This window comes from Petromyzon marinus, chromosome 60, assembly GCF_048934315.1.
Source record: "Petromyzon marinus isolate PM22_M1 ecotype Great Lakes invasive population chromosome 60, UKy_Petmar_22M1.pri1.0, whole genome shotgun sequence".
Classification (NCBI taxonomy): Eukaryota; Metazoa; Chordata; class Hyperoartia; order Petromyzontiformes; family Petromyzontidae; genus Petromyzon; species Petromyzon marinus.
Window position 1 is genome coordinate 8,824,103 of NC_133726.1, and position 14,479 is coordinate 8,838,581.

The following is a 14,479-nucleotide window of genomic DNA, read 5'->3' on the forward strand; positions in this document are numbered from 1 at the left end:
TGCCGTGGGCCTCACTGGTGAATGAGCCCTAGTCCCCCAAAACTGCCCTGGGACGCACTGGTGAATGGGCCCTAATCCCCCCAAAACTGCCCTGGGTCTCACTGGTGTTTCCCAAGGCTGCCTGGAATTCGCTGGTGAATGGGCCCTCGTCCCCCCAAAACTGGCCTGGGACTACTTGAATGAATGGGCCCTAATCCCCCCAAAACTGCCCTGGGTCTCAGTGGTGTTTCCCAAGGCTGCCCCAGCTCTTTCTGGGGAACGTTGATGGCGGTGATGTGATTTTTGGTGGCATACGCAGCAGAGGGACATACGACTCTGGATGCACGACACTGATGGAGTGTCATATAGACACCGGGGGAATGTGACGCCAATTCGTCTGAACTCGTACAAGATGAGTCAAATTGAGAGAACCCATATAAAATTCAACACAAGGCTGACCTTGTGTCGAATTTTCCACTGGCACATCCGAGCTGAGTGCGGGGCCAGCGCATTGTGACGTCAGTCCGTATGGTGTAAGGCACGGCGGCTTTACCTTTACGCATCTCTACACTTTCAATGCACGTGACGTCAGTGGCACAGCTCAACTTTTGCAGTGAAAAAAAACAACCGGGCGCTTCTGCGTCGGGCTGACTTAGCACGGTTCGGTTGTGCGGTGGAACCCGTGGTCAAAGTTATGGGGGAAACGATGAAAACTTACTGGCACCACACGAGCTGCACATTTTACATTGACGTTCCTGGGTGGGCATGTCCATGTAGTAGCCGTCTTCACAATGAGAACAAAATGGGAAGTTTCCATTCAAAATACAATCTCTTACGAAATATTCACCTGCAAAATGAAAAAAATAAAGAGTAAACTTTAAAAAAAACAACCAAAAACACATTTTAATCGAGCAAGCGGATGATGACCCCGCAAAAGTGGATTGCATGGAGACAACGCCACAGTGACTTAACACTTAAGTCAGTAATGGGGCGCACCAGTAACAAAAAAACATCTGAGATGTGCAATTATTAAACAAAGCATGGACAGGAAGACGGGTTAAAGGCCCCCCCCTCATGCGTGCAGGTTGGGTGTGGAAAGTTGTTCATACAGACACGGTCAATGACCTTGGCCCACGGATCCAGTTTGATTACCGAGCGTTCAGAATAAGAATATTTATTTACACAGGAGAAATCCGATGAGCCATTAAGCTCGTTTTCACAGATGTCCAATAGGGGCGGGTAAGAACGTTACAACAACAAACACAATGCTAAAATATAGTAGTGCAAAGGGCAATAAAAGTGAACAAATCACCAAAACACATGCAAATAAAACAAAACCATCCCCATCCTACCAGTCAAAGGCCAACGAGGTATTTATTAACTTATTTTTCAGAAGCGACCTGGCCACAAGTGATAGCTCAACAAAGTGGCCCATCATTTGGACATTTACAGCAGCAAAATAATCTAAATCATCTCAATGCGTGTTTCTAAATGTGGAGGGAAGACCTGGAGGATCTGGAGAAAAATTCCACGTGACCACGGAGAGAGAGACATACAGACTCCAAATATACAGGCGTCAGGGTCAGGATCGAACCCACAACCTCCCGCATACCAGGCGAGGTAGTTAACATCTCACCACCGTTTACTCCAGCGGGCAGCTCTCAGGCCCGGTCTCGTCACTAACGAGCCTAAATCAGCCTCGCACGGGTTAAGCAAGTGTAGTGTAATAGCGCCGCCTGGTGGACAGTGGCGGCAACTGTGGTGGACAGACAGCACACACGCCGGTGAGGGTGTGCACGGTGCGTGTTGGCAGAGAGGAGGAACTGGGGCAAGGGTCACGGAGGACCCCAGCTGGAGGCCCCTGGAACCTGCTAGCGGGTTCGAGAATGGAGGCGCGGTCAGGGGCGGAGACAGGCCACGCTGGGAGCATAAAAAAAGCCGAGAGCGGGGAGCTCGGGGCTGCCGGTGCTGGGAGTGGACTCGTCTTGTCGTCACTGTCGTCTCGTCGCCATCGTCACTGAACGTCTCCGCTTGATATTGCTCTACGAAGGATGGTAGTTATCTATCTCAGTCAGCGCCGTCAGTGTTAGACGGCTAGTGTTGTGTACAGGCTGGGCTGAGCTACTGTGGAGAGTGTGTGGACGAGACCATGGAAGTTGTGAATAAAGGTGCCTCCTATAAACTCTGTCTCTGAATCGTTGACACTACACAAGTATAAAGTGTGCGCTTGAAATACCGGAATACCAGGGGGTGGGGGTTTTATGGTGGTATCGGGCATTTTCTCGTACACAATCCCATTATTTACATGGAGACCGATTTGCTCATGTATCATTTCTGGGACTTTTCCTCCAGGGTCCTCTGGTGTTTCCCCTCCACACTTAGAATCAACATCACGAATTTAAAGTATTTGGCTGCTGCTATAAATGTCCCACGTGATGATGATAAGCCACTCCATTGAGCCCATCATTTGTAATAGCCAGGTCATTTCTGAAAAAGAGCTATGTAGCCCAGTGGGCCTTACCTGGTAAAATAAAAACATAGTAAATAGTAATGTTATCTGTTGACTTTTAATACGAACAAGAGCATAAAAAAACTCCACTTAAACGACTAAGAATCAATCAAATTCTCGAGTATATCGTCCCATCTACTGCTACAGTGGTTAACTGTGCGGTACAGGACTGAGCTGGGGTTGCCTGGCAAACAGGCCATGAAAGATGTAACAAGAGACCAACAAATGTATGAAGACATTAACTCACTAAGTGAGCGCAAAAAGTTGACTTGTTAAGTTGGTCAGAGGGGCAGAGACTGAGAAAGATGCCCCCAGGGTAAGTTTTAGCAATCGGAGTGAGGAACAAAAAGTAGTGAGTTCACAGCCATTCTGGCAGCTATGCGAGTTGTGAGTGAATGTGTGTAGTTTTCATAGGCGCTTCTCACTAACAGTACTTGTTCCAACAGTCAGTTGAGGCGAAACGGGGGATCTTTTTAGTCTGTATGTTCCTCCCCTATGTTTTGCGTGCATTTCCTCCTCCCATACAGTGAGGGAAAAAAGTATTTGATCTCCTGCTGATTTTGTACGTTTGCCCACTGACAAAGAAATGATCAGTCTATAATTTTAATGGTAGGTTTATTTGAACAGTGAGAGACAGAATAACAGCAAAAATCCAGAAAGACGCATGTCAAAAATGTTATAAATTGATTTGTATTTTAATGAGGGAAATAAGTATTTGACCCCCTCTCAATCAGAAAGATGTCTGGCTCCCAGGTGTCTTTTATACAGGTTAGGAGCTGAGATTAGGAGCACACTCTTAAAGGGAGTGCTTCTAATCTTAACTTGTTCCCTGTATAAAAGACACCTGTCCACAGAAGCAAACAATCAATCAGATTCCAAACTCTCCACCATGGCCAAGACCATATAGCTCTCCAAGGATGTCAGGAACAATATTGTAGACCTACACAAGGGTGGAATGGGCTACAAGACCATTGCCAAACAGCTTAGTGAGAAGGTGACAACAGTTGGTGCGATTATTCGCAAATGGAAGAAACACAAAAGAACTGTCAATCTCCCTCGGCCTGTTTCTTGTAGTTGGCCACCAGGTTTGCACACATCTCAGGAGGGATTTTGTCCCACTCCTCTTTGCAGATCTTCTCCAAGTCATTAAGGTTTCGAGGCTGACATTTGGCAACTCGAACCTTCAGCTCCCTCCACAGATTTTCTATGGGATTAAGGTCTGGAGACTGGCTAGGCCACTCCAGGACCTTAATGTGCTTCTTCTTGAGCCACTCCTTTGTTGCCTTGGCCGTGTGTTTTGGGTCATTGTCATGCTGGAATACCCATCCACGACCCATTTTCAATGCCCTGGCTGAAGGAAGGAGGTTCTCACCCAAGATTTGACGGTACATGGCCCTGTCCATCGTCCCTTTGATACGGTGAAGTTGTCCTGTCCCCTTAGCAGAAAAACACCCCCAAAGCATAATGTTTCCACCTTCATGTTTGACGGTGGGGATGGTGTTCTTGGGGTCTATGCAGCATTCCTCCTCCTCCAAACACGGCGAGTTGAATTGATGCCAAAGAGCTCCATTTTGGTCTCATCTGACCACAACACTTTCACCCAGTTGTCCTCTGAATCATTCAGATGTTCATTGGAAAACTTCAGACGGGCATGTATATGTGCTTTCTTGAGCAGGGGGACCTTGTGTGCGCTGCAGGATTTCAGTCCTTCACTGCGCAGTGTGTTACCAATTGTTTTCTTGGTGACTATGGTCCCAGCTGCCTTGAGATCATTGACAAGATCCTCCCGTGTAGTTCTGGGCTGATTGCTCACCGTTCTCATGATCATTGCAACTCCACGAGGTGAGATCTTGCATGGAGCCCCAGGCCGAGGGAGATTGACAGTTCTTTTGTGTTTCTTCCATTTGCGAATAATCGCACCAACTGTTGTCACCTTCTCACCAAGCTGCTTGGCAATGGTCTTGTAGCCCATTCCAGCCTTGTGTAGGTCTACAATCTTGTCCCTGACATCCTTGGAGAGCGATTTGGTCTTGGCCATGGTGAAGAGTTTGGAATCTGATTGATTGATTGCTTGTGGACAGGTGTCTTTTATACAGGTAACGAGCTGAGATTATGAGCACACTCTTAAAGGGAGTGCTCCTAATCTCAGCTTGTTACCTGTATAAAAGACACCTGGGAGCCAGAAATCTTTCTGATTGAGAGGGGGTCAAATACTTTTTTCCCTCATTAAAATGCAAATCAATTTATAACATTTTTGACATGCGTTTTTCTGGATTTTGTTGTTGTTAATGTCTCTCACTGTTCAAATAAACCTACCATTAAAATTATAGACTGATCATTTCTTTGTCAGTGGGCAAACGTACAAAATCAGCAGGGGATCAATACTTTTTTCCCTCACTGTAGCTAAAAAAAAAATACAATACAGTGTAACCGGAAAATACCTTAAATATCGCCATGTTGAAAATGTACCCGCAAATAACTCAATTGGGATTTTACACGTAGTAGACTTTAGCCATCAATATTACCCATAATAGAGGGGCTTTTATTGGGTTAGATCGCGTAAACAAAACGTGCCAATTCGTTACTCGTTCAGAACACCGGTTGTGTGTTGGAGAGTAAACCCACAACATTTACAATTTGAATACGACGTTTCGCTAGTAATAACATCAAGCAACTTCTTTCGCACCGTACGTAACCAACCGTGCTCATCGAAGGTGTGGTGTGTGTATGTTGAACTTCTTTCGGATTGTACGTAGCCACCCGTACTAATCAGAGGTCCGGTGTGTGTATGCATGTTGAACTTCTTTCGCATCATACGTAGCCAACCTTGCAAATCGGAGGTGCGGTGTGTGTGTATGTACGTTGAACTTCTTTCGCACTGTACGTAGCCAACCGTGCTAATTGGAGGTTTCGTGGGGTGACCAGGATCACACACGACTATTGATTCAGCAGGTTCAAGCAGGGTTTGACACCTGTTCTGGCTTGACCCGGACAGTCTGGGATTTCATGGTACGTGTTTGGATGGCAGCAGGAATTGATTTGTAACCAAGATCTGGTACATTTATTGTGTTGAACTGACATCAGTAAACTGCACAGGTTTAATAATATGCCTCGGAACTATGTCCCGTGTATCGTCAGCCTCTAGCTTGGTCCATACGGTGGTCAGTACAGGTCATGTCGTCTTTGAGAATGTGTTGGTTTGTCAGACTCGCACTGGCCGGTTGTAACTCGACAGCATTATCCGGGGCAATGGGTAGTGATCCAGTGCCAGAGGACAGCGAGACACGTGCATAAATGAGCATTCAATCGATGCACAAAAGTATCCAACATGTTTCAAAAATAACGTTGATGCGTGAGACATCATCGCCCGCGAGAGTCATTTCAGTTTGACACGCGGAGGCTTTCGCGACCGATATTATTCACGATATTATTCACGATATTATTCACGATAAAGGATTTTTTTGGGGTTAGATCGCGTAAGTATAAATGTGTCGTTAAACCCGCCACCACCCGACACAGCCAGTGAGGTTTGTCACGTAAACAAAACGTTGCCAATTAATTACTACTTCAGCCCACCGGTGTGTTGGAGAGTAAATCCACAACATTTACAATTTGTAAACGCCGTTTCGCTGGTAATTACATCCAGCATCATCGGCCAATTTGCCAGAATAGTGAAGCAATGAACTTGCATAAATAGTGCAAGATGACGCCATCACTATGATCCCATCAGATGCAGAGATCAGAGGCAGAGGAGGAGGCGGGGGGAGGGTAGTGTAGATTTGAAGTTTTCGTGACTGCAAGGATCCAAACTCTTTGGTTCTTTTGGTAAAGTCACGTAGTTGGTATAACATCAAATAAATGAAATCACGACGTTTCGGGCACAACACAGGCGTCCTTCATCAGGTGGGACAGCCACAGCAAGAAACAACTGCTGTGGTTGTCTTGCTGTGGTTGTCCCACCTGATGACGGACGCTTGTGTTGCGCCCGAAACGTCGTGATTTAATTTATTTTATACCGACGTGACTTTACCGAAAGACCCAAAGAGTTTGAGGGTATTGTAATAATGTAATAGATTATTAATCAGCTAATTAGTATGTGGTTCCTTTATAAGGAACAGAGTTGTAGGATGTATTACTTAATAATACGTTTCCAGGCCGCACTAAGCCTGTAGCTGCAGAATAGCTAAATACCAAAATAAATATTTAGCAAGGCAAAGGCCTTAGGAGAACTTAGATCAAATAAAGATATGCAAATTCTGGCGGCTGAAAAAGGCCGTAAACGAGACCCAAGTAATACTTTCGAACGTAAGACTACTGAAATCATTGCAAATTCATTAATTCCCAAGGCTGAGCAATACCAAATTAAAACAAGGGCCTCAAAACCACCTCAACTGTAAAGGTTACCAAAGATTCATACAATCAACATCCCATTACGACCCATAGTAAGTACAATAGGCTCTGCCACATATAAATTAGCAAAATATGTAACAAAACAAATACAGCCCTACATCGGTAGGACATCTTCATTCATAAGAAATTCAGAACATCTTGTGAATGTGGTTTAAGATATTAAACTTAACCCTGTTGATATTCTGTTAATCTTTGATTAAATTTCTATTTATGAAGTTTCTGGTTAACGAGTCAATTAAATTACTCAATGCACTAGTAAAGATACACTAGTAAAGATACACTAGTAAAGAATACACGAGTAAAGATACACTAGTAAAGATACACTAGTAAATAATACACTAGTAAAGATACGCTAGTAAAGATACACTAGTAAAGAATACAGGTTTACCAAAAGATATTTCAAAACTAGCTGACCATTATCTAAATAACACTTACTTCTTATGGAGAGGTTATTTCTTTAAACAAAAGAAAGGAGCAGCAATGGGCTCTCCTTTGTCTCCTGCTATTGCGAATCTGTACATGGAAAACTTTGAAGCAAGAGCAATTGCTTCAAATAAACTAAAACCATATTTTTGGTTTAGATATGTTGATGACATTTTGGTTGTCTAGCCACATGGTAAAGATACACTTAATTAATTTCTAAATAATCTCAATTCGCAAAACCCGGCCATCTAGTGCACCATGGAAGTGGAGGTTTAGAACACACTCCCGTTCCTAGATATTTTGCTCAGACACAGCCTAAATGGTAAAATAACAACACAGCGTTTAACGAAAAGAAACGCACACTGATGCCTATCTGAATGCAGATTCGCATCATCACCCCACACAGAAATCCTCTCTCATCAAGACGCTCATACATTGGGCTAAAACAGTGTCAGATGGTGAAAGTCTGAGGAGCGAGATTACGACACATGTACAGTATTCCTACGCGATCTAACTCATACACCTTTTAACACGTTGGCTTTCGCGACCAATATCATCCACAATAGAACAGGCGGATAGAAAATTTCGATTTAAAGCTTTCGTGACTGCAAGGATTCATCTTCTTTGGTTCTTTCGGTAAAGTCACGTAGAATGAGAATAAAATAATAAATTGATAAAATAAAATAACACAATAATATTCTAACGACGTTTCGGCCACAACACAAGCGGCCTTCATCAGGTGAAGGGACAGTCTCGTCCCTTCACCTGATGAAGGCCGCTTGTGTTGAATGAGAATAAAATAATATATTGATAAAATAAAATAACACAATAATATTCTCGACGAGACTGTCCCTTCACCTGATGAAGGCCGCTTGTGTTGTGGCCGAAACGTCGTGAGAATATTATTGTGTTATTTTATTTTATCAATTTATTATTTTATTCTCATTCTACGTGACTTTACCGAAAGAACCAAAGAAGAGGCGGATAGAACTCTACCATTCCTGGATATTCTGCTCGGACGGGGTCGAAATGGTAAAATGACACACAGAGTTTACCGGAAGAAAATGCAAACTGACGCCTATCTGAATGCAGTCACATCATCACCCCACAGATAAATCTGCTCTTATCAAGACGCTCATTCATCGAGCTAAGAAAGTGTCAGATGGTGACAGTCTGAGAAGTGAAATTAAAAATGTTAAAGAAGCGCTGCAAATGAACGGTTACAATGATGCGCAAATCAACAGGACATTGGATGCCAAAACCAAATAAAATAACAAGAGCATTGACACTGCCCAAGTAATTAAAACAATCAAAACACCGTACATTGCGGGAGTAACTGATAAACTAGCCAGATGTTTGGAAAAACAAACATCCGAGTCAGATTTGGCATGGTACATAAAATAGAGAAATTAATATCTTGTACAAAAGATGTATTACCAAAGCTATCAACAGAAGGTGTGTACAGGATTAACTGCACTTGTGGTAAATGTTATGTTGGGCAAACAGGACGAATGATCAGCACGAGACTAAAATAACATCAGAGAAATATTAAATTCTCCCAAATACAACGGTTAGCAGTAGCAGAACACGCCTGCCAACAAGGACACTCAATTTTGATGTTGAAATTCTGTGCAAAACTAGCTATTACTAGCCAAGACTAATTAGATAATCTATCTTAATTGAAAGAAATAAAAATAATTTTAACCGTTTGGATAGCTACCCACTTAGTGCTGCTAAATAATACATTGTTTAAATGCATTCTTGTACAGGGCAGCGTACTTCAATACGGATTACCGTTGGTACGGCTATTTTAATACAATGGACAGGAAGCACAAGGTCAAAGGGCTCGCATAATGCGCGTGCATAACTCAGTAATCCACCCCCCCCCCCCCCCAACTTTGCGAAGAGCGCAGAAGTGTGGGCACCACATCTACGCCTCTATATAAGGAACTAAACAGGAGGACTTCTCCACAAATCTGGCTGTCGCCCGATGAAGCTAGTTGTAATTACTGGCGAAACGTTGTACTCAAGATTGTAAATGTTGTGGCTTGGCTCTCCAACACACAACCGGTGTGCTGCACTAGTGACGAATTGGCCACGTTCCGTTGACGTGACAACCCTTACTAGTTGGCTGTGTCAGGTGGTGGAGGTTTTTAACGACACATTTATATATTTACGCGATCTAACCAAAAGCAAACCTCTATTATGGCCCAAAACCTTTATTATGAATCCGTTTATAGTGTCTGGCGATTGCTGTAAATTTCCACGTGATAAGCCTCTTCACTGGGTTATCATTTGTGATGGCCAGGTCGTTTCTGACAAAGAGCCACGTAGCTCAGTGGGCCTCCTCTGGTAAGACAAAACATTGTTTAGTTTAAAGGCGTTGCTGGGCCTTGTTTATTTTATGCAATGAAATGAATGTATAACTGGAAGCCCAAATTCAGAGTCACATGCAAGGCATCATTTTTGCTGGCACGTGCGGTGGGTGGCGCAGTAGCTAGCACAATGTGCTCTGAACCTGGACCATTCCGAGTTCGATTCCCTGTTTTGGCCCAACATCTGTGATGAGCGATATCTGAACCGGGTTCTTGCGCCTCCCTTGCACCAACCCACACTGACCAGCATGGTGAAGTATGGTCAAAGAACCCCCTTAACTGCTTCAACCAACAGTGAATTAAGGAAATGTTGCTAAGTTACGTATTATTACGGGGTATGGTGATTATGTCGACTATGTTTACAATTTAAAATGGACGTATTGGGATTGTCACAAGACGTATAACATTGTGATCACACTATCCGAAACAAAACTTGCATTTAAAAGTATAAAATTGTCACATGTATGTTTGTGAACATTCTGCCTTGCTGAAACACCAAATCGGTTGGGATATATTTGTCCCCATTAAGCAAGCACCCTCCCTGTCTAGTTTCCTCTCCTCCCTCAAGACCCACCTCTTCTCCCTGGCCCATCCTTCCCTTCATCCCGAGGTACCCACCATAATTCCCGTACCCACTAACTTCCCTCCCCATAACTCCATCCCTATTCACCATATCACTTTTAGCTACCCTAATTGTACCACTCAACCCTTGTAAAGCACCTTGGATAAAAGTGCTATGTCATAGCAGGTACCACCACAGTCAGTACGCACTGCTGTAATCATAGCAGGTACCACCACAGTCAGTACGCACTGCTGTTAGATTTTAAGAGTAGGTTTGAAACATGTTTTTGACCAGGGCAACGCCGGGTACTTCCCGCTAGTATAAGATAAGATGTGACAACTGGTTTTGACTGGGCTCCGTCAGGTGGTGGAGGGTCTATATAGGTTTAAGAAAGACAGACTTGACACAGTCTGGAAACCAAAATAAACCACAATTCTAAAGATTTAAAAAAAACCCACGTTGGAGTGAACCTTACCTGGCGGGCAGTGCATGCAGCAGAATCCCGAGGAGGAAGCCCAGTACATTCCATCAGAGCACACCTTCACTGCCGCTGAAAATGCAATTCCCTGTAAAACACAAAATATGTATTTATACGGCGGGAGGAATCCGATGATTTACGGCCTTGGGCCAGGAAAGTCACAAAAAATTTGCACACGAACGACGCATTCACGCAAGCACCCGATGCTCCGTTTTGAAGTTTTAAAATGAAACATCGTTGAATTTTATTGTTTTGAATTAGATAATTTTATTTCTTCATTAAAAGCTCATATCATTTTACATCTGGAAGACTTCATTGAAAAGGACATTCCGCGTGAATTTTCTCTCGTCGTTAAGTAGACGGCCTTGCCGTGGGTTCGGTCCGATGCGGACTTTCACCTGGTTGGGGATTGCGGGATCGAGATAAGGCGACATCGAGCTGCTGGCCGTGCGAGAAGACCGCCGTCTGCAGATCGATAACAACGTGATCGAACGTCCGTCCCTGCGCCTGCGTCGTTCATGCAGGGGGCGCGTGTAGGTTTACAGCGCCCCCTGCATGAAAACGACGGAACGTGCAGCGTTCATCACAGATAGATAAAGTTGTGCGCTTATCATAATCAATCAATCTATACAGTATATATAAGGGACATTTGTGAATGTGTGTCTGTTCAGAATGTTTAGCATACTTCCCGAGATGCAACAAACCTGAAATTTGCCATGTGGGTACTTTCCAGGTTGTACACAAGGCAAAAAGTATAAAAATAGACTTTTGTATTTTTGTTTGGGGAAGGGGGGAGTGGGAATGACCTTGGAGTGTGTGGCGACAACCCGCATGCAGGACTGTCGATAATCGATATCTGCTGAGCGTTTGTGGTATCGATTAAACGGGAATAGGCCGATTCTAACTAAATCTACAACCTTCGATTCCTTGGCGCGATTTATGGAATTGATTCTTGGCGCGCGAGCGGAAGTTTTTTTTTGTCCACCGCGCGTTGGGTTTTATTTTAATTGTAATTAAAGAGGTAATGATCAAAGTTTTATCTTCATTTGCATATGTTATGTTTTTAAGTTTTGAGAAGTTTTACATGTGTGTCTCCCCCGGGGAACGCCGAGTACGTCCCGCGAGTAAGATTATGTAATATTATGCTGGATGTAATTACCAGCGAAACCTCACAGTACTCAAATTGTAAACGTTGTGGATGTACTCCCCAGCACACTGGTGGGCTGAAGTAGTAAACTAATTGGCACGTTCTGTTTACGTGACAAACCTTACTGGCTGTGTCGGGTGGTGGCGGGTTTAACGACACATTAACATTCACGCCATCTCACCCAAACAACCCATATCATGGATTCTCATATCCGACCTGCCAACAGCACAATCCCCGACACGCACAGCCACCGCAGTTTCAGTTTATTTTGGTATAGCCCTGTGAGCCATTCGGCTCTTGAATCGGGTGCAACCACAACAAACAAAAACACGAGCAAGAAAAACATCTTAAATTGACTTTGTGTGACTGTGCAAACAGAAAATCCATGAAAAAAACAGTAAAATATTCCTGAAAAAACACCGTACACCACCAACACTGTGTGCAAAAAAATCCCAGTGGGATACAAGTCAAACAACAACAACCACAAGAAAACTTAGATTAAGGCCATCAGTCTAACTCCGTACTACAACAAAACAAACATGTCCAAACTAAAAAAAACGTTTTCGAAATCACCAAAATAAAAGCCATAATTGCAACGTAACAGTGATCATAGGGACTGTGACCGATTTTTTTTTACAATAAACTACATAAATAACATGTAATACAAATAACATCGCAAGCAGCAGCGGCGGCGGCGGCTGAAGCAGCCAAGAGCCACTCACCAGGGAGAGGAGCAATGTGAACGAGGTGAAGAAGGACTTCATTAACTTCTTGCCGTGGAACTTCGTCATTGTGAACAATCATCGGGTCGCACGTTCGATTAAACTTCGCGCGAGACGGCGCCAGACGGATCAACTTTGTTGGCGAGCTGTTTCGGTGAGCCTGCGAGCGCGACTTTCCTGATGTCTGTCAGTCACCCGCCAGCGGTAAGAAATGCGACGTAGAGATGCGGTCGTGATGTCATACTTTACAACCCTGCGGGTCAGGCAAGGTGAGTCTGCTAAGGGCTTTATTGTTGAGAAAAAGAGGAAGCGGGGTTGTGCTTTGTCGCTGGGCGGGTAACGCCGTGCCGTGATTAAAGACAGACTGCGTTTCGTCCCAAGAGAAAGCTATTCACGTGTGTCAATATCAAACCACTTCACGGGCAAACATTGTGGACATTCAACCGTTTGTGGACGTTGGGCCAACGTTGGGCCAACGAGATAACTTTGTATGAGACCACTCGATTGCATGCCTGTCAACCCATACGATTTACCCGCATTCTTGCACAGGGGAATTGCGTTTTCAGGTGCATACGGAGTACAGCCGCTTCAATACGGGTACATTTTTTGACTTTTGTCTATTTTGTTTGCGTTTCTCCCTTGTGATAGCACTTTGTAGGATGAACGTTGATATGTATACGGGCACGGGGTGACCAGTAAGGTCTGATTTGGTCTGTAATAAAGTAGGGCACGTATAAGGTCTGACAGGTTTGCTATTGGGCAATGATCATTCTTGTTGCCACCTGTACCTCCCCGCGGCACAGTACACACAATAGGCCTAGAATAACAAACATCTCCTTCACGATCAGCACATTGACACACATACTACAGTCGTCTGATTGTGGTCACGCAACCAAAACTGTGGACCCACATAGCATACCAACTAGTCCGCGCTTCTTCAATGGAGGAGGTGTAGAAAAACTAAATTTTCTTTGAAATGCATTGGCCGACACCAGAGGCAGCCTTGTTTATAGTCTCGTCTTACCAGTGTCAGACCGGAGAACGTCAAAAGGCGAACAGGGCATGTTTGTCTGCATGTTCACCACAAGTAGCGTGTGGTCAATGTGGCATTGATTCCTTGCGAAAGGAATCTATTTGGTGTTTGAACATCTTAACACAACTGTTGTATTGCCAGATAGGGTAAAACCTCTTCTTATTTTTCATACTTTGATACTGGCACAAAAAAAGGTATCCCATGAAATCGCCTTCAGTTATTCCGTCACACAGTTGCCTTCTCTTTGCTCCTGACCCGTTACCCAATCTAAATGTGTTGCCTTCTCTGGGTGGCTATAATCAGATCTCTCCCCTCCTGCACATGCTATAGAATGTCGTCGCTGCTCAGAATCGGAATATTTGTTTGCACTGGAGGAATACGATGAGCTATAAAGCAGTTTTTCCCTCCATCAAAATTGATTTAGCTCATTCGAAGCCAAAGCCCTACATTTCAAGACTTCCCATGTCGTCTTTTCTCAAAATCCAGCTTTCTGCCGCGTAGCAACACCAGACCGCCTGCATACGGTGCACGAAATAAGTTTAAATAAACAGTTCCCTCGGTGGATACGAGTTGTTCACATTTCAGATGTTTTTTAGCCAATTTCGGATGGATTTCACATTTTTGGATACATTATGGTGGTGTATTTATAGCTTTAACGATTGTAGGTCGCCTAAGCCAGAACTCTCATCATGGCATGGGGGGTAGGCTGCTGTGATTTTCCCTCTCCATGAGCTATTCTGTGCCCCATCTTCAAATCACTTACAATGTTCATGCATAGAGACCCATAGACTGAACACACTGAGCCATCTACTCACACAGACCCATACACTTACATTGGTCT

The 14,479-nt window shown here is 44.0% G+C and overlaps 1 protein-coding gene across 1 annotated transcript in view; it reads right to left on the minus strand.

Annotated features, from left to right (window-relative positions):
• Positions 1–14,142, minus strand: part of LOC116955608 (NACHT, LRR and PYD domains-containing protein 3-like) — a 60,118-nt gene extending 45,976 nt beyond the window's left edge. The window contains exons 1-3 of the mRNA XM_076053347.1: positions 12,606–14,142; positions 10,734–10,824; positions 698–826 (exon numbers count right to left, since the gene is read on the minus strand). Coding sequence (XP_075909462.1) covers positions 698–826; positions 10,734–10,824; positions 12,606–12,674 — 289 coding nt within the window. The 5' untranslated portion in view covers positions 12,675–14,142. The remainder of the gene's footprint in view (positions 1–697; positions 827–10,733; positions 10,825–12,605) is intronic.
• Between the last annotated feature and the right edge of the window lie 337 nt (positions 14,143–14,479).